We start from the raw sequence: 19,965 nt of genomic DNA on the forward strand, positions 1-19,965 counted from the left end.
CCGTCTGATAACCATCCTAATTGATCCCGATCATCCTAGCTAGTATGAGTGAGATGAACATGGTAGCTCATTCCAGAGGGCATTATTCATGTGTAAGCCCATAAAATCATTCCTTAGAGCTCCCTCGACCTTCCTGTGTTACTTCCCAATCTGCCATCCTCTTTCGTAGATCCTTTCGAGCAAGCTCCGGTGAAGTCCGTGTATGTTCACCTTGAAGTCATACATCTGGCAACCCTCTAGTCCTGACATCTAAAGGAGATCTGCTTGCCTTCATCCCCTTAAGATTCCAGATAGATAAGCTCATCCGTTGAGAACTTCTCTATGATAATACCTTGACCATGAGCTCCCTAGATAGGTAGTTTGACCAAGTGTAAAGGAAACCTTCACCCCAACATATTTCCACCGTTTGATTGAAGGTTTCCATTCCCCTGATCCTGCTTGAGAAATTTCATTAGAGTTCACCGATGAGATCTCTTGGATCATGCCAGAATAGCTCTATGACTTCGTGTTCATGTGAGAGGTGGAAGACGTAATCCTAATTGTTTGTCTCAATAAATGGTTCTGATTAGATCATGTGGTTCCAGAGGCTGTTTAATCCGAGCCATCTGATCTCTCATCCAACGGCTATGGTCATCCCGGCCGTTATCCCGCCAGCCGCTAATGATTGCTTTGAAAATTGGAAGGTACCTAGTGTAAAGTGACGGCTGACTGGGTAATTAAGGGATTTAATTTCACATGAAATTTGGGGAAAATTCAAAAAATCACATCTCCCTACACACTTGGCTAATTTAGGTGTTCTTAGGCTCATTAGAAAGATCTCAGGGAGACCTTTAAAAGACTAATGATCCCAAGCCTTAATTTCATTTGTATCTTGCATTTGTATGCTTGATTTACGTCCCCATGGCTTGGGACTTAGGGGGAGTCAATTTGGGCATGTCCCTGACATGTCCAAATTTTCCCTAGTCTGTTTGAGGTGTCTAAGGGAATTATTCAAACGCATCTCAAAACTTGAGTCAAATCCATTCAAACTTATTTGAAGCCAAGCCACCTTGATTTGATATGGTCAAACATTGACCTATATTCAAATCCATGTATTCAATACTCCTTTCCACTCAAATGTTAAGCCTCGTTGATTTGAGAACCCATGAATCCACTTCACTTAACATCTTGAATATCCCTTGGTATGACATGAGTCAATCTATGGTCATTTTGACCAAATCAACACCTTTAGACTTGGTCAAACTAGCTTAAACTCACTTCCTTGCCTTCAAGCCTCATTCTTAGACATCAAACCCTCTTAAACTTGTCACTCCAGTAGCTTAAGGCATCCCACTTGCCACATCACTAGTCCACATGGCAAATGGACTGATCAAATAGTCAAATCAAGGTTTGGGATGGGTCAAAGATGGTTAACACCCATTTAAGACTAATCCCATCCTTTCTTAGACCACTCTATTAGTCCAAGTCAACTTTGTTGACCTCATTTTTGTATGAGGTCACTTGGACTACTCCTGGCCCTAAATTAATTTAATTTCCAAATCAATTTAAACTCTAGGATCCTCCTAGAATCTTGACCTTAGGATCTATGCTAGCATTCTTCTAAAGCTCAGACCTTAGGAGCTACTCTAGATCCTAAACCTCTTATAGACTCCAAGTTCTAGGAATTTCTTAGGCTCTAGGATCCTTCTAGATTCCTAATTTTAAGATCTATTCAGACCTTAGGATCTACCTAGATCTTAGGTCAATCAAGCCAAATCCAAGGCCCAAAGGTTTTGTCCTAAAGGCCTTTTCCATTGAAATTTCAAACACTTTGAAACCCAATCAATTGACCTCCAATTCAGAGTCTGTTAGTTGCATACTGATGGGACATGTCTCCAGAGGCAACCCTCCAAATTTGATCCCATTCTAATGTCTCTACCCCCATAAACTTAATTAAAATCCATAGGCTGTAAAACCTTCAAATATTTACGGCCTATGCTACTGGACCTGTCACTTTGAAGATTCTGACCTTAGAGCCATCACCAAAGCCTCTAGTCACTTCCAGACCTTTAATCTTGATATGTTGAACTTTAAACTGTATTTTTCTGGACCCATTTTGACCCCTAGTTGACTAGGGGTCAAAATGACCGAAATACCCCTATGGGGTTCAAATGGTGATTTCAAACCAAATGAACTCCGAATTGAATGCAACCACCTCCAGCAAGTTTCAAATGTCATTTCAAATCTGTTGGACCCATTCCTGACCCTTGGGTCAACCTGGTTGACCAAGTCAACAGGTTTGACCCAAAAGGTCCTTTAAGGGTCCAAACAGGCATTTTGAACCAAATGACCTCCCTAGACCTTCAGACCACATCCAATAAACTCTAAATATCATTTTGAATCTATTGAACCCATTTCCAAACCTTGGACCTAACTAGTTGACCAAGTCAATCAATTTTGGCTTAAGGGCCCATTAAGGGCTCATTTAAGCCCTCTTGAACCATTTGACCCATTTAAACCCTTCGAACCCTCAAATCCATCTCAAATGTTGATTCAAATATTTTCAATTCCTTTGAAATTAAATCACCTTGAATTTTGACTTAATCAAACCTTTAACCATAATTAAACATTTGTATACACATGTCTATCTTATTCAAATCCCATTATCTTAAACCACAAACCCTTCCAATCTACATAATCAACACTCAAGCTCTCCCCTTGACTGCCATCTCACCAATGTTTGACTGTTTGACCAGTCAAACAGTCAACATGAGGTTTTAAATGAGCCAAGGGTGATTAAACAAACTCCTTAAGCAAATCCAACCCATTTAATCCCTCTCCAGCTGTTTGAAGACTCTCTAGAAGCTTCCTAAAGCTATTCTTAACCCTTAGATTAAGATCCAAGGGTTTAAATCAAACCCACTTGCTCATATGAGGACAAAGCTCACTTTCCACATGGCTTGTCCTCTTGTCCTTTTGATCCTCTGCCCTTAACCACCCCAGAGACAGGTGGCTTGATCTTAGGAACCCTCCCATTCAATCACAGCCTTTCATTTGGCTTTGGGACAATTGAATAGGGCAAAACCTCCTTGGGAGCCTTCATTCGAACATACACACTCTCTCCCCACTCAAGCCATCCCAGATCCAGAAGTCTTTTCATTTGAGCTATCAAAGACTTCATCAACATTCCCCAAGTCCGAATCCGGCATTTGGAGGTCGCCGGCGGAGAGTTTCCGGCCAAGCCGAAGGCCAAATCCGTCTCAAGCTCGAGGCCCTTGATCCAGACGTTATCAAGCCAATGTTTCTTCTACAAAAAGGAGCGTGGACAGCCTACAAATGCAACATGCCCAAATAGGTTTGAAAATTAAGAAGATATAGTATTTGCGGTGCTGGCTTTTTTAAGTCTTCAAGAGATCCATGGAAAGGGGATCCAATCTCTCCTACTAATCTGTTCATTCTTGCTTCGGCATTTCTGTATGTTATTGCCTTTGTAGACGTGCAAGTTTTGTACAAAATTGAGTTAACAACTCTTGTAGCACTCATGGCTAATAAATAAATCATCAGCAAGGAAGGTGCATAAGTTTCCCCCAAATAATTGGGGGAAGGTTAATATCATTAGAGTTGTCAAAAAAGCTCTTTATTGGGTCAAACTCAAGTGTCAAACAACTTAAGTTTGACCCAATAAAAAGTTCGAGTCTGACTTGTTCATTAAAGAATTGATCAAACTTGAACAGAACTATTGAGCTTGTTTTGTTAAGTAACCAAATACAAATAAAGCCTGTTTGAACGAGTACATCTCATTAATTGCTCAAACAAAAATAATGAACAAAATGATATAGATTAAGCTCACTTAAGCTTAGGTCATCTACTTACGATGATGATATTAATCATTTGAGTCAAAGTTAGATTTCAGGACAACATGTTGTGGCTTCTAAGTACTTTTATATAAAAGAAGAAAGGATCAAAATAATCTCTCGACTCTTTATGAGAGATCAAAATAGTCCACAATAATATTAACAAATCATTTTGGCCCCTCAACTCTCTATAGATGAATCAAAATAGTTCCACACCATGAGACTATTTTGATTCCTTTTAAAAGACTTGAAAGATCAAAGTAGTCCTTTAATATAGTTGGGAACCATTTTGATCTTTCATAAAGAATCAATGGACCATTTTCATCATTTTTTCTGATATAAAATTATCAGCTTATTACATATTGAAAAATCTGCGCATGAATTGAAGAACAGATAAAAATACTGCTAGCGTAGAAGTTCTAAAGGAAATGATAATAAGATAAATGCAACTTCAAAAGGAATTTTTACGTAGAATATTGCTACCTTCTCGCCTCCGTAAGCATTGAACGCTGATCAGGTGTTTTCTCAATTCCATCATGGACCTCACTTGCACTATAGCTGTATGTCAAATATGACAAGAAAAACAGAAAAATAAGATAGTCACTCGGGTAGCATTTAGAAATCATGAAATGCATTTAAATTTAGTGACACGGTAGGTCAACTGGCGTAGTTAGGAATTAGTCTGTCCAAATAATTTAAACACCAATATTGGTTTTAAATTGACTTCATAGCTCGCATCAAAGAACAAGTCAATAATAATATCAAGGAAATGCCTGGCATTGTATCAAAAGAGCAAAACTTTCGGCTATGCTTCTTTTCTGTGAACTTGTCAACCACTAGTCACGCAATTAATACATGGAATCTAAGTGGTCAAATTCTTAACTAATTCTGCAGGACAATTAATTTGTGCCGTGCAAGTAAAAGAAGATGATCATAAAGATTGTGTCGTACAAGTAAAATAAGATAATCATAAAGAGAAGCATCCACAAGAACACATCAAATTAAAAATAAATGAAAGACTTTAGCTCCCATACCAATCAAAAATTATATTTTTTTGCATAATTGATGCTAAAATATGTTAGGAAATACTGGAGAAATCCAAGTAATCACTAATAAGATTGGATGGAAAAATTCGGCAAAAACAACACCTTTTGATTTAAGGAAATCAAATAAACGAAGAAATAAACAAGATACAATTTATCCTCAATTCGAGAGGAGGATCTTCTCTCCCAATCCCTAGAAGAAATCTAGGGCCCAAGACTCCAAGACAATAACTCTCAAAAACAGCCACCAAAACATGCATAACCTAACCCTAAAAAACTCTTGCTATTTAATCCCTAATTCCCTAATTTCAAACTCCGGATTCAAACTTTTCCCTCCCACTCCTAGCCGCCCCCCACTTCTTCCCTAATTGGCTTTTCCTAGTGGCCCCACTAGGCTTGGGCGGCACCCCAAAGGGGGCAATTTGTTTGCCTCCTGTAATATAGAACCCACTTGGGCCGGTTGGCCAGTTCAGGGAGAACCGGCCTAACAAAATAACAAGCAGAATGTCATGAAAGTAACTTGTGCATTTAATTTTAACATTAAAGAGTTTTATGCACCGAATGCTACCAAATCATTCAACAAGCATTATAACCCCCAAATCAAGAACATCATTAATACCTTGACGGAAGAGTTGTTTGGAGAACAAAGGGTGCATATGCAGTTTCTCTCTCAACTGCAAGTCTTTGTGCCTTTTGAAACTCCTTGAGAACTGCTTGGAAATCCTTTGCAAGCTTAGCATCAGCAATTTTCTTGCTAGCCTACAAATAAATTATCAAATTATGTATACAATAAAATAAGTTAATCTCAAATATCATAAGAGAGAAAGAGTGCAGTATGTTAGCATATTCTGAACAAAAATGAATTTTAAGAAAACGTGGGAATAGAAAGTGGACTCACACTGACTGGAGTGTGATGATCTGTTTCACTAGCTTGCTTAAGTTTAGCTGAAGTATCTTTCACAAGCTGCCCAATGTGTAGTCTTGTTTTGTGCCTGTCATCAAGATAAAATTTAAAAATATCCATTGATTGCAATAGATTTGTTTAAAAACAACAACAAGATCAAGCCTTTATCCCACTATAAGCAGTTGGCTGATTTGTTTAACATTAAAAAAAAAAAAGAAAATAACAAGCAGATTTGTTAATAATGACTTGGCATTAATTAAAGGGGCTTTTCTGGCTCAAATGAAATTGTAAACCTAGAGGGATCACATTTTTATGCCAAATCTCTAACAAAGAACGAATATGATAAACATACCAAATTGCTTTAAAGAGATCAATTAGTAGAAGGCACCCAAATTTACATAATTTAAATTAAAAAAATAGTATTTATCTATTTGATTTACCATAAAGAAGCCACACATATGTACAAACAAAAGGGACTTTAGAAAACACTCTCCTTCAAACCTTCTTCAAGTCAATATCACGAAAAAAAAAAAGAAGCCTCAAATCTCTCTAGATAAATAAATGAGAAAATAATTCAAGAGAGATGATAAAAAACAAAAGACTAAGCAAATACCATAAATTTTTCACTACAAAATTTTCTCAATATAGTTACCATCCCACATCTCTATAGATACGGAGCAAAACTTTTGGCCCAACAGGCTTTCGGATTGCCAAGATGCCAATTCACAAACACGCAAAAGAATTGCTTCCTTCCTCTTTTCTTTCTCTCTATTTTATTTATTTTGTTTTAACAAGTAATTCTTTGTTTCTCTCCCTTAAAGAATTACTCTAAAACCAACAAAATCCATCCAACCAAATTTCCCTTTAACGCACTCAATGGCAGAGCCCAGACACTAGCCTACAAACATCCCAAGTACACATAACAATGTACAATTTGCATGTCATAAGACTCCTATTTATAAGAGTTTTCAGGAGGACAATTTCAAATCCTTTTGGTTAAGGATTTATCCAAAATAATAAATTATCCCAATAAATTTTCAAATAAGTTTTATCCTAAAAAATAATATTCTGTTTTATTCTTAAAAAACCTCCTATTTTAGATTTGTGCATTAAAATAAATAATTTAGTCAAATTCCTAACAATCACTTCCTTGACTGAATTATGTGACAATAAATATGGATCTCTTCTATGACTTTTCTCCAAGCTGAGCACCCTAAGCTCTTAAAGCCCCAAAGGACTGAGCACAACATATCCTCAATAAGCCAAATGATGTTTGAACATAACACCTGTGATATTTCTTTCATGAACATTTGTTGCACAACAAGATGGTGTTAAGGAAGGTCAAGCTATTGTGCTTAGTCCTACAATAGATATGTTAAAAATATATTGGGGTGAAAATACTAAGTGGTTGGCCCTCATCTATAGGCTTAGGCTTTTAGATTGAAAGAGTTTTCTCATTAGAATATCAGACTTACCATTAATTATCCTTTGATTTGCACTCCCTAATAAATATCAACAAAATCAAATGGTCAATTAGGATCATGTAGTGGGTCTTAGTACCCTCTATCATGGATTAGGAAAGCTTAAGATCAGGTGACTCCTACAGAGGCTCTATGTTGTTGAGTAAACTCTTGGCATATGATACTTAAGGGAATTTAAAAAAATATATATTTGAGGGTAAGTAATGGCCAGTATGAAGATCTCTTACATGACAAGGAGATTATTAAAAAATGTGAGAAAATTGAGTTTAATCTCACGTCAAATAGGTGAAAAAGATGTTGGCATAGAAATATCTAGTTGGCCCTCACCTAGGGGCTTAAACTTTTGGGTTAAAAATAGATATAACTGCCATTTTATCAAGCACAAATCTTGTCCCTATTTGCTCTACACTCCTTAAATATATATCCAAATGATCAAAAAATTGCATGTACTAGGCCGACTCTGAGTTTTTATAACCCCAAAGTGATTGCATCTTTGTTCTGAGTATTGTAATGATATGATCTCACACTAATATAGACTACACAACCATATGATCTCCAATATTATCATCCTTAACCTATGCCCTCCTTTATTCCAGAGCCTGACATGCAATTAAGAAGCTAACATTTTTTTGCTTCTGCAAATCATGATTCCATAATATATACAATAAAACACCACTCAAGTTTACAGCCTCCAACACGAAGTCCACCAACTCTCTTCGTGCAGTCAACAAACCTTTGTAAACTTAAGTATTTCAACATTTGGATGAAATATGCATCCTGAATTACTAAGAGTACTCAAATATACAAGTTTCTTCTTAAAATTGGTATAGAATTGACTCTCTTCAATGTCCTAATCACACACTCACGCATCATAACCTTCAAATTGCCAAAACCAGCTATCTTAAATATTTCATTATTTCTCATATAAACATAACCACTATAGTGTGGTTATAAGTAGAAAATCACTCCTAGGGATACACGATATTCATAAGATGAATTAAGACTTTATTGGTCATTATATCTATCTTCAAAAATCACCAAAAGACATCACTTTATGTCCATTGGACCAATCAGCAATAAGATTAGCATATGTTGGCTAAGCATCTTTGTTGTTTCCATAACACGCTACCCCTTTCACTTCAAATAATGTTAGTCTCACTTAATACGCCCTTTCTTCTTATAAAAATAGCAAGATACATTCTCATATTTGACACAAGACTTGTGCCATAATGAAAGTTAGACCCCATCTCAAAAAATTTCAGAATCAATAATCTCCTACTCATGCCTTCATCCCTGCCACACTTAAACTTAACAGTAATTTCTTGAAAAGGTGGATTATTAACATCTTATAGGCTAATTATAGATCTTCTAAATAACAAAGTGTAAAAAAAAAAAAGAATTAATAAAAGAGATAAGAAAATATCACTTGCTCGTCAACATAAATTATACTATAAATATTTCCCAAATCTCAAAAATAGAACTAAAGTAGTTAATATGTGATTTAATAAGTGTACAGTCTGACTCACAAAGCATTACCTTCTCTACCTTTGATATAGTTTGTTAAAAAATTTTTTAATCATATAGATCAACTTGAGATTGAACCCCTTTGTTGTTGTTTCCTAAAAAATTTTTTATAAAAGTTTATTCATAAAATAAAATTGGGTTGTCAAGAAAGCTTTTTCATCTCTATTTTATCCTGTGTGCTCGTAAATGTAATCTCAAGCATATTTGAATGTCCCATGAGTGCCTTTAGAATCCAATACATATTGGTTCTCCAAAGCTCAAAGTTATTTGAACTATCAAATATTTTTATCATAAACTTCATGGATATCATATTCCACGTTGGGTTCTAATATCACTAAAAGCCAAAGCCTAGCTAATTTGCATCACACACATACCCATGCATGGTTTGTATATATTAGAAGCCCGTTTATAAGGTTTTAAGAAAGCTACTTTCAAATCCAATGCAGTTCAGATTTTAAATTAGATTTATCCAAAACAATTAATTATCCTAACCAATTTTTAAACTAGACTTCATCCATAAAACAAATAATTTGTTATTATTCTAACAAAAATCATATTATCTGTGAATATGCTAACAAAATATTGAGTCAAAATCCCTAACGGAAAAAAATACATGCGCCATGCAAATTCTCTAATTAAATGTCGTATTCCTATGATTAGTATCACTTGGAATTTTAAGTTGGGTTAAAGATAATTGGTCTGTTGCTTCACAATAATGATTAACCCCATTTTCCATATAGTTAGATCATCAGGGTAAGGTCTAAAGGAGAATGAGATAGCAAATAGATGAATCTTCCCGATCAAACGAAATTTCTTATAAAATCCTTTCCAATAATCTGGCAACGGAAAAACAATGAAGCTTAAACCAAAAACAAAACCTATCAAAGAATAAAACACAATTTATAGCAGCCAATTTCTAAACTTCACTCCCGCAATGAATCAAACACAAAGAAACAGACAAGCAAGAACATTAAACTGGAAGAAAAAAATAATAAATAAATAAATAACCAAAAAAAAAAAACAGAAAACACATATCCTTACAGCCGTTCTCGGAGCTCAAGGGTATCCTTGGGCGTTCCCAGAGTGTTGACAAGTCGCTGGAAAGTGGAGACAGCCGTATTGATCTGGAAGACGCCGGCAGCCACCGCCTGCGTGGGCTCTTGCATTGTGTTCGCCGCCGCGTCTCTCCTCCACAGAATCGGCCCGCCCGATTCAACATCCTGGAAGCTCATCCCTTCCGGCAGAATTTAAGGTAAGAGGGTTAGCGACAATTCTAGCCCTAGGGATCGGGAAGATTGGAAAGAGGAAAAACCTCAAAAATTAGAAACCCGAGGGGAGGAAGAAGATCAACAAGGCAACAATAAAAGGCACTAATCCAAAGCCTAAATGGGTTTAAGTGGACCCAATTTCAAATTTTGTTTTAAATTATTTTTTATTAACTTCCAATTAAGATTATTTAATTTAAACTAATAAATTTAGTAAAATTTTCATATTTAAATTATGGACATGAGGCATTGAACAACTTTAATCAAATTTATATCATGGAAATATATATATATATATATATATATATAAACTATTTTAAAATTATATGTACGTAAATCTTTAATTTTGAGAGATCTATTGAAAATTAAACACTGGATTGAGCTTGAATGAATAGATTTTATGGGGATGATTAGTTAATAATAATCTTATTTATTCACTAATCAAGTTGTTAATTATTCAAGTTAATTTTGTCTCTTGCATGTGTAGGGTGCACACACTTGCAAATAGCTCTAGCTCTCCTAAATTTAGGAGTTGATTGTGATTATATATGTGCTTTCATATGTTAATTCCAAGGGTTAGACAAACCATGATTGAAACCTATTTAAGTTAGTGTTATCATTAAGGACAATAATTAAGGACCCAAGTCTAGAAAACTTGGAAGATTTTAGAAATTAGGATATACATTCTCTTCACTTGAAACTTAGAACATTTTAAATTAGTGAAAAGTAAAGCCCATAGAATTATTCTCATGGATTTTAAAATTCATTAAGCCCCTTAATTAATTTTCTTAAACTTAAACCCATAATTAAGCCTTAAAAACTTCTAAAATAATCTAATAAATCAAATTTAAATAAAAAAATTACTCATAATACCTCAAACTAATAAGAATTTGAACCTTAATTAATTAAAAATAAAATCCCTTTGATTTGATAGCAAAATTAACCATAATTTAATTTTAATTTAAATTCAATATTTAATCAATTTAATTATTTAAAAATAATTAAAAATTCTACAAAAATTCCCAAACACTTGGGACTCTATTCTTAGGTCATTCGTGACCTTTGGAATTGATTTCAAGGAGTTTGGAGTTCATTTGGACTCAAAACATTAAAACACCCTTAATTAAATAATTTAAAAATTTAAATAATTATCAAATTTTGAAAAATACTAACTAATTCCGGAAAACTTCAAATTGAACAAACTCAAAGGAATTAAACTCATACAAAAATCTAATATTTATTGAAAATATCAAACCTCCAAAAATCATTCAAATTTGAAAAAGTCAATTTTTGGTTAAATTTAAGTTAAAAATCGAGTCAAAACTTCAAACCTACATAAATAAATATAGAAAAATTCAAATCCAACAAACTTATGGTCTAACTTATCATCTTAAAGAATAATATTTTATGAAAATACTAACGTTCTAGAAATCACTCTTAATTAAAAGGTCAACTTTAACCCCTTAATTAAATGATTAAAATAATCAAGAAAATTCCTTAAATTCAAAATTCACTTTAAATATCAAGAAATCTTTAATCAAACTTAAAACCAGTAATTAACCAACTTTAATTAAAATTCATTAACCTTAAAACTTTAATCAAATCAAATCTCTTAATCATACTAGTTACCACTAGGTAACCCAGGCCTACAAAGCTTTTAGCTTAGCCCTAAGGAAGGTAAAATAAACTTCACGACCTCGATGAGCAACAAAGGTGGTAACCAATAACCCTTTAAAATATTCTTTAAAATTAACTTTATGCCATTAATAATTAAATTTAAACTTAATTATTTCCTTAAACCTTTCAACCAACCAGAACCTTAAGCAACTTCAATCAAATATCCTATATAAGACATATCCAAACCACACAGTCTTCTACACACACTTTAGATGATTTGCTAGGATAACAACCCCTAATTTCAGGCTAGGCCAGTGTTTACTTTTCTATAATTATGTGCCATATATTTCATAATTTTCACTGCATACTGGTTGCTAGATTAGAATTGATTGATTGTTTATTTATTTACTGCACTCTATGTTGTGATTGATTGTGCCTTTTAATTTTCAAATATTAACTTCTTAACATTATTTATTTAAATGTGATTATTAGGATAACCCTTCAGGTTGTTTACTCTCAAATTTTATATTTTGTATAAATTGATTTGAGCATTGAGTTGTGCTTTAAAGTGATTTAAGAATGGGATGTTAGGCATCCAATTTGGAATCCAAAGAGGAAGGGACATCCCTTAGGGGAGAATCCCTCTCCATTTGGAGATCCAAATTTGGATGATCTTAAAATATCTAAAGTGGAAAGATAACACCCCTTCCAAGGGGGGGTTTCTTTTCTTTTGTATATCCGGACCCGATAATCTAAGGAGCTGTAAAAGGATGAAGAAGTGAAGATTGAGAAGAATCCCAAATCTCAAAGTCATTTGAGTCATAGGAGTAGAATTTGGGTTATTCTGAGTGGTGCTCGGCCACTTTACTTTTTTGCAGACCCTAGTTTGTAATATTAAGTGGCACTTGTCATACGGACATTCAATTTGAGTAATTAACATAATTGATTGTGTAGTAGAGTTACTTATTTTTCTAGTCTTTTTACTTGTATGTCGTATTTGTTTGAGCATGTAATCTGATCGTAGGCTCATAAGGACTCGTTTAAAACTATTTTTACATAAACAAAATTAAACATTTTAAGACAACATAGCAACTCTATTGTATTTAAGAAGTAAGCCCGGGATCGCCAGGAAATCGCATGCATAATTCTTACATCTTCTTTCTTTTTATTAGGCACCTCCCCACCTATGGGTTTTTACAGACCACCTAGTCTATGAGGGTGCAGATATGTCAAAGGGAATCTATGCATTCTTCTAGGATAATACTTATTTTTAAGCATTTTTTAAAATTGCTTTATTCTGATTTAAACATTTAATCGAGTCAATTATCATGCATTATATTAGATACAAACTTAAAAGTGTCTAAATATATAATTGCATTAGCTTAAGCATCAAATATCCAATTTATGTTAAGGGGTAAATTAGGATCTACTCTAGATGTCGGCCCCAATTTCCTTAAACTGAACTTAATGCAACGTCCCTACCACTCTTGCATTATTTGACCAGACTCATAGTTTTAAAGTGCCTAGGTGGTTTAGTAGGCTCCCCAATCTTGGCCGGGATAAGTCAAGATTTGCATTGCATTAGCTTGGTTTGGGTCACTAGTTTTTAGTACCCATTTTAGACTTAGGTTCTGAGGCAGGCTCAAGCAATAAGACCTCAACCTCTAGGAATTTAATCCCAACTTTTTAATAAAATCATTCATACAAACTTAAACCTTATTTAATCAAATTCAAGCCAAATACTTAGGATAGGTTGGGGTATTTTTGAATTATTTTAGAATCTTAAAACACTCCCTACCTTTCTTCCTTTTACTCTAGACATAAGTGCTCAAATTTGATCCAATTCCACTATAAATTTTTAACCCTTACCTCCTTTGATTCTTTCTTTAAAATCCTAAATAAAATTTGTACCGCTATTTTAATTGAGAGTATTCATAGGAAACTCTTATTACCCTATGATATAATTAACTACGAGGGCTTGTGCTCGTATGAGATTTAGAAACCCAGATCTAATTTTTTAAAAATCAATTTTCTAAACCTCAATTAATTCTTTTTGGGAAAAATCAAACCTGACTATCATTATCATCATTTTCAAACGATCAATAGTGATTGATATCAACTTTCTTTGGAGAGACATATTAATTATTATCATGGTTTTGATTATGAAATTAATAATTTTTATCAAGATTAGTATAGTCAAATATTTGAACAAAATTCATTTTGACCCTTTGGGGCCATGTGTAATTCTTTCCTGAGTTTGACTACGGCAATCAGGATGAATTCAATGTTTTGTAATTTAAACTCATTAAGGAATGATATATTTTCCTTCCAAGGTGATATATCATTCATAATGACACGTTTAATTTCAAAATTCAAGAAATTTAACTTTCCTAAAGAAAATTAATCTTTTTAAAAAATACTATATTTTTTAATAACAAAAAATGGCGATTCCACTGGGGATAAGTCTCACTCTCAATTTTTAATAGTGTTACAAATTTTATTCCATCGGTAGTTTTGATTACCCTTCTTTTCATTGGTCCCTCTACCCATTTCTTTCTTGGGTGAGTGTGGCCAACTCAATTAAGACATGTTAAAAGAGAGGTGAGCGTAGGAAACCTCTGTCAAAATCAGGCTTGGACATTTTTCCTCCAAGTTAATTGGTAAAGTGAAAGAGTCAAGCCAAATCTTTCAAAATCCTTCCATATGTGTTGTAAACTCGCATGCGAATAAATCTCAAGCGTGCTAAGTTTCACTATTTATAGAAAATCCCTCAATTTCAAAATCATAGTTTCAAGCCTTTAATAAAATTTGATTTTCTTCAAACCTTAATCAATTCCTATATTCTATCATTACATATGAAATTATAACTCTTATAATTTGGTATGTGTGATATAATATGGACTTCTTGTTCAAAATTGATTCCAGACTTTGAATCATTCTAGCAAAGCTGATCTTCGATATTTCACTCACAAATAGTTTGTTGGGTTAAAAGAGCTAAGTCGACTTCTTATAATCTCCCCCCCCCCCCCCCCACATTTTTTTTTTACCCCCCCCCTACAATTTTTTGTTAACCTTTATGTTGAATGCGAGTTCAACATATTGAGTTTCAAAATAAGGGGAGGTTCTGTCAAACTTTTGAACTTTCAAAACTTACCCAAAATTTTCCAAATCAACTTCAATCATCATTGCCATGTGTCTTATGTAACATTTTGTTGTAGTTGAACATATGCAAAGCAAACCCAAAACTCTCCAATCAGTTCTGGGCTTTGAAATTTCACCCCCAAATCACTGGGTGGGGTGAAAAAGTCAAGCCTACTTTCTTAGGAAATTTAGATTAATTTTGTAAAGTTGCATATTTGAATATAATTAAAAATGTTGAGTTTCAAAATTTTAAAAAGATCCATTCAGTTCCAACCTCAAATTCAAATTCAGTCTTAATTCCAAATTCAATTCCAACATTAAACTCAAGTTTGACTTCAACCTTAAATTCAACTTTAATTTTGATTTCAAAGTCAAATATGTGCTTTGACATTTCACCCCAAGCCAACTGGTGAAATGAAAGAGTCAAGCCTGATTTTTGGATTTTTCATATCGATTTTGTGAACCTATATGATTGAGTGAAATTCAAAATGTTAAGTCACAAAATTTGAAGAATATCCATTCGACTTCAACGTCAAATTCAAATTTAAATTTCAACCTTAAGTTCAACCTTGATTTCAATTTTTAAATAAAGATCCAAACTTTAACATTCTTTCCAAAGTCAATTGATGTAGAGAAAGAGTCAAGTTCATTTCTTAAAGTCCACTCGTCAATTTTATGAACCACCATATTGAGTGTAAACTCAACATGATTGAGTTATAAAAATTTGAATAAAATTAATCAAGCTCAAAATTCAAACTCAATTTCAAGATCAATTAATCCATGACACTTTTTTAATTCCAGGAAATTAAGCATACTCAAATGGCTGGGTTACTCACATTCGACTTAGATAGAAACTTGGTAGTGGAAGAAATCATCTCTGGAAATTTGATCCAGTTTGGAATAGAATTTCAAAAAATCAAGTTATCAGTCAATGGAGAAGAAATTATTGATCTGTATGCTGGAACACAAAAGGATATCCCTTTAATTGAGATTACTTTATGGTCAGGAGCTGACTCTCCCATCTCCAAGATGGAGGTCACTATCCCCCCTTTACCCACTTTATCATCTACTAAGGAGGATAAAAACCAAAAGTCAAAAATAATTAATAAGTATCCATCTTACTCTGAGATTGGATCAAGTTCGAGCATGCCTATCACCGTCAGGAACAAGATAAAGAACTATCTTTGAAGAGTTAGAAATAAGGTTGTTAAGGCCAAAAAGGCAGCTGAGTCTGAAGCCTTAAAGGAGGTCAGATTTAAGGAAAATTTAGAGTTTGTTGCTCCTTACACGAACCCCCTCCTTGGTGAAAATAATTTCAACCCCCTTCTTGTCACACAAAGGAGGTAATTTGTGAGGTTGAGATCGAGATATCTAATACAGCTTCTTTCCAACTACATAGCAAGACCCAATCAAGCCAGAATTGAGAATTCGCCAACAATAGGCCATAGGCCCCCAATTAAAGGTTATGACGCATCCACTCTACTAGAAGATGTTAAGGCACGTTACTATACATGTCCCACTACATCACTTATAGAGGAGGAGGTTTAGAAACCACTCAGGGGGCCACTCTCTTAACTACTAGGCCACTAGTAATTTGAGAGGGGAAATAATCTAAGATTGTGTCATATAGTGATACCGTCAAAATTTAAACTTTCAACGGGGTCCTATCACGATAAATCTTTTAATTGCACTGATGATGCATGATCTATGGATAGTGTATACCCCACAATAGTCTCTCCCTCTAAGGAGATCGTAGGAATTTAATTTCATATTGATATGGTCTTACAACCTAGACTTGCAACCCTTTTAGGAAAACTTACCAATTTCTTAAGTGTACTGGATCTAGATTTTCGAGACATGTTGATTCACCTTTTTTATGAAACTTGACCTCTACCTTAAGCCTTAAGTAGGAGAGAGTTGTAGTTGACTCCATCAAATGTTTAAATGTCCCTCCCTCCCACCACTTATGTGTATTAATTTAAATTTTGAATTAAAATCTACCTCAAACTAAAGCTGACTTTAGAAATGAAACTTTCTCAAATCCTCTTGCAGTTCTCTATCTCAATAGGCATCTCTTGCATGCTCTGAATCTACTCAAAGATTTTTCTAGTCAAGTTGATATTCTCATTAAAAGATTGGATGTACTTTGAGGATTATTCTTCCTTATATAAGAGAATAACTTTTCTTCTCTAATACTTGAGATATAATCCCAGCATTAAAAAAGAGAGATATCATTTCAATATTTTAAAGAAAGTGAAGCCTCTTTTTGAATTCCATGGAAATCAAAAAGATGTGCGAATGTTCCAAAAGTCAAAACATGGTTGAATACTCAAAATTAATAAAAAAATGCGCAAAGTGCACCACCAGAAAAAGAGAAGAAAAGTATGAGGCCTTCCTTCCTTTAAATCCTTAAATCTCAGAAAAAATCTCAATCACCTTTAAATACTTGACTTTAAAAAATCTTAAATCCAGAATCTTCACCATGCATGAATTATCTATCAGATAGAAAATATTGTGCAAAGGAATTGAAAGGTTCAAATTTTTACATCCAACTTAAATTCTTTTGAAATTGATTTTAATTCAAAATATTCAAGGGAAACACCAGTTCTGTTTCTATGAAACTTGGTCTTGGTCAAAAAAACCTAAATTCTTAAAATTTTCCAAATTGGTTGGAGTCATCTCAGCTTCTCACTCTAAATTGGTGAATTTGATCCCATTTGTAGCTTCGACAAGGTCCGAATGGCTAGAGGAAAATTTCAATAAAATAAATGATTCTTCAACTCCTGATTAAATTTTAAGTCCCATCCTTGAGGAATATGTATAAGTCCTTACGAGTAGCAATCCTTTCCTTCAAGGCCTTCTTAATAAAATTACACTCTATATTGGGTGCAAGATCAACCCCACTAGAGGAGTATTTTATAATTCTAGGGATTGCCATTCAAATTTAAATCACGACTGAGTATAGTGTCTGACTCAAATTGGAGGAGTTTGAGACCTTGCAGATCTTTGCCTTCAAGGCTCAATATAACTCATAATTGTATAAAGAATGAGAGGTTCAAACTCGTGATAAGATAGTGTGACTTAGAACCTTCTGGGTAGGAGACTTGGTCAAGGTTCTTTGGATGCCTATCATAGCCTACCGAGAGATCGATAGGAGAGCTTAAACAAATACAAGACTATCCACTTGTTGTAAAGACAATCTTTGAAAAATTTTAACATTAATTGATCAGCCCTGAAGGATGCCACCCGATATTTTCAAATATTAGGGAGGCTCTTTAGGAAGTACCATGCTAGATGAGTAGCAAACTTAAAAACAAATTCATAACTTTTTAAATTCACAATCAAATTCAAACTTCAAAATTCAAAATCAAATCACCAAATTCAAAAATCATTTAAATCTCAAATTCTAAAATTCAAACCTGATCTCCAGACTCGATCCTCTATATAGAGCAAGTTTCCTCTACATATGATCATCCAGACCCTATCCACTATGTAGAGCAAGTTTCCCCTACATATGACCATTCCAGACTCGATCCTCTATGAAGAGCAAGTTTCCTCTACATATGATCATCCAGACTCGATCCTTTGTATAGAGAAAATTTCCTCTACATATGATCATTCTAGACTCGATCCTTTGTATAGAGAAAGTTACCTCTACACATGATCATTCTAGACTCGATCCTCTTTGTAGAGCAAGTTTCCTCTATACATGATCATTCCAGACTCGATCCTCTATATAGAGCAAATTTCCTCTACACATGATTATTCCTGACTCGATCCTCTATGTGGAGCAAGTTTCCTCCATATACGATCATTTCAAACCCGATGTTCCATGAGAAGCAATAATTCCTTCTCATAAGATCTTTAAGTTTCTTTTCCTCAGGGATAGATATGAGTCATCATTCTTTCTCTCCTTAGGATTGGAATCACTAGTGATGGAGCACGTCCTCTATAGCACCATCCTAGTTTCAAATTCCAGATTTGATCTATCATGTAGAGCAAGTTTCCTCTCCACAAGATTGTTCTTTAGTGATGGAGTACGCCCTTTATGACACCATCCTAAATTCAAATCCTGATCTAATCTTTTGGGGGAAGTAATGCTTCCTTCCCACAAGATCTTCAAATCTTCACTTCCTTAAGGGCAGATGCGAGTCATCATGCTTTCTCTCCTTAGGACTAGATCCACTAGTGATGGAGTACTCCCTCTGTGGCACCATCCTATATTCAAACTCTAGATCAGATCCTCTATGGGAAGAAATGCTTCATTCTCACAAGATCTTCAAATCTTCTTTTCCTTCAGGTTAGGTGTGAGTCACTGTGCATCCTTTCCTTAGGATTAGATCGACTAGTGATGGAGCACACCCTCTATGGCACCATCCTAGTTTCAAATTTCAAATTTGATCCTCTATAGGATGTAATGCTTCCTTTCCACATGATCATCCTCTTTTCCTTAAGGTTAGGTGTGAGTCCTAGTGCTTCCTTTCCTTAGGCTTAGATCTAGTAGTGATAGAGCATGCCCTCTATGCAACCATCCTTATTTTCAAAATCCAGATCTGATCTCCTATGGGAAGTAATGCTTCATTCCTACAAGGTCCTTGAGTTCTCTTCTCCTTAAGCTTTAATGTGAGTCAACGTGCTTTCTTGCCTTAGGATTTGAGCATCCACTAGTGATGGAGCATGCATTCTATGGCACCATCCTAGATTCAAATTCTAGACTCAATCCTCTATGGGAAGCAATGCTTCCTTCCCTCACGATCATTCCAATTTTCTATTTCTTAAGAATAGATGTGGGTCATTGTGCTTTCTTTCCTTAGGATTAGATCAAGGAGTGATGGAGCACGCCCTCTGTGGCACCATCTTATATTCAAATTCCCAGCCCGATCTTTTATGGCAAGCAATGCTTCCTTCCCATGAGATTGAAAGTTCGTTAGGGATGTTAAGCCCTATAGAACTGGCCCAAGGCTAACAAAGAGAGGTGAATTGGATAACTTTAAAACCAAAGATAAAACTCAAACCAAAATCACCACAAAGAAAACCAAATGCGAAAATTAAATTCCGAAGCAAATAATAAGAAAGAACACACCGGATTTATAGTGGTTCGGTCAAATCTTGACCTACGTCCACTCCTTGGAGGCACCCTCCAAGTATTGCACTAAA

General features: G+C 34.5%; 1 protein-coding gene across 1 annotated transcript; it reads right to left on the bottom strand.

Moving 5' to 3' along the window:
- Positions 1-4,236: 4,236 nt before the first annotated feature.
- Positions 4,237-10,148, bottom strand: LOC110102276 (syntaxin-22-like). The gene is made up of 4 exons (XM_020830547.2): positions 9,827-10,148; positions 5,775-5,868; positions 5,496-5,635; positions 4,237-4,391 (listed from the first exon to the last, which is right to left on the bottom strand). The coding sequence occupies exons 1-4, from the start codon at positions 10,015-10,017 to the stop codon at positions 4,313-4,315; spliced, it is 504 nt and encodes a 167-aa protein (XP_020686206.1). The 5' UTR covers positions 10,018-10,148; the 3' UTR covers positions 4,237-4,312.
- Positions 10,149-19,965: the final 9,817 nt, after the last annotated feature.

Source organism: Dendrobium catenatum, unplaced genomic scaffold (assembly GCF_001605985.2).
Source record: "Dendrobium catenatum unplaced genomic scaffold, ASM160598v2 fragScaff_scaffold_646, whole genome shotgun sequence".
NCBI classification, from domain to species: domain Eukaryota; kingdom Viridiplantae; phylum Streptophyta; class Magnoliopsida; order Asparagales; family Orchidaceae; genus Dendrobium; species Dendrobium catenatum.

Coding starts and splice junctions, on each gene's coding strand:
- LOC110102276 (XM_020830547.2), bottom strand. CDS start 10,017: ATGAGCTTCCAGGATGTTGAATCGGGCGGGCCGATTCTGTGGAGGAGA. Junction 5,869..9,826: donor CTTGAGCTCCGAGAACGGCT/GTAAGGATATGT, acceptor TCTTGATGACAG/GCACAAAACAAGACTACACA. Junction 5,636..5,774: donor ATCATCACACTCCAGTCAGT/GTGAGTCCACTT, acceptor ATTTATTTGTAG/GCTAGCAAGAAAATTGCTGA.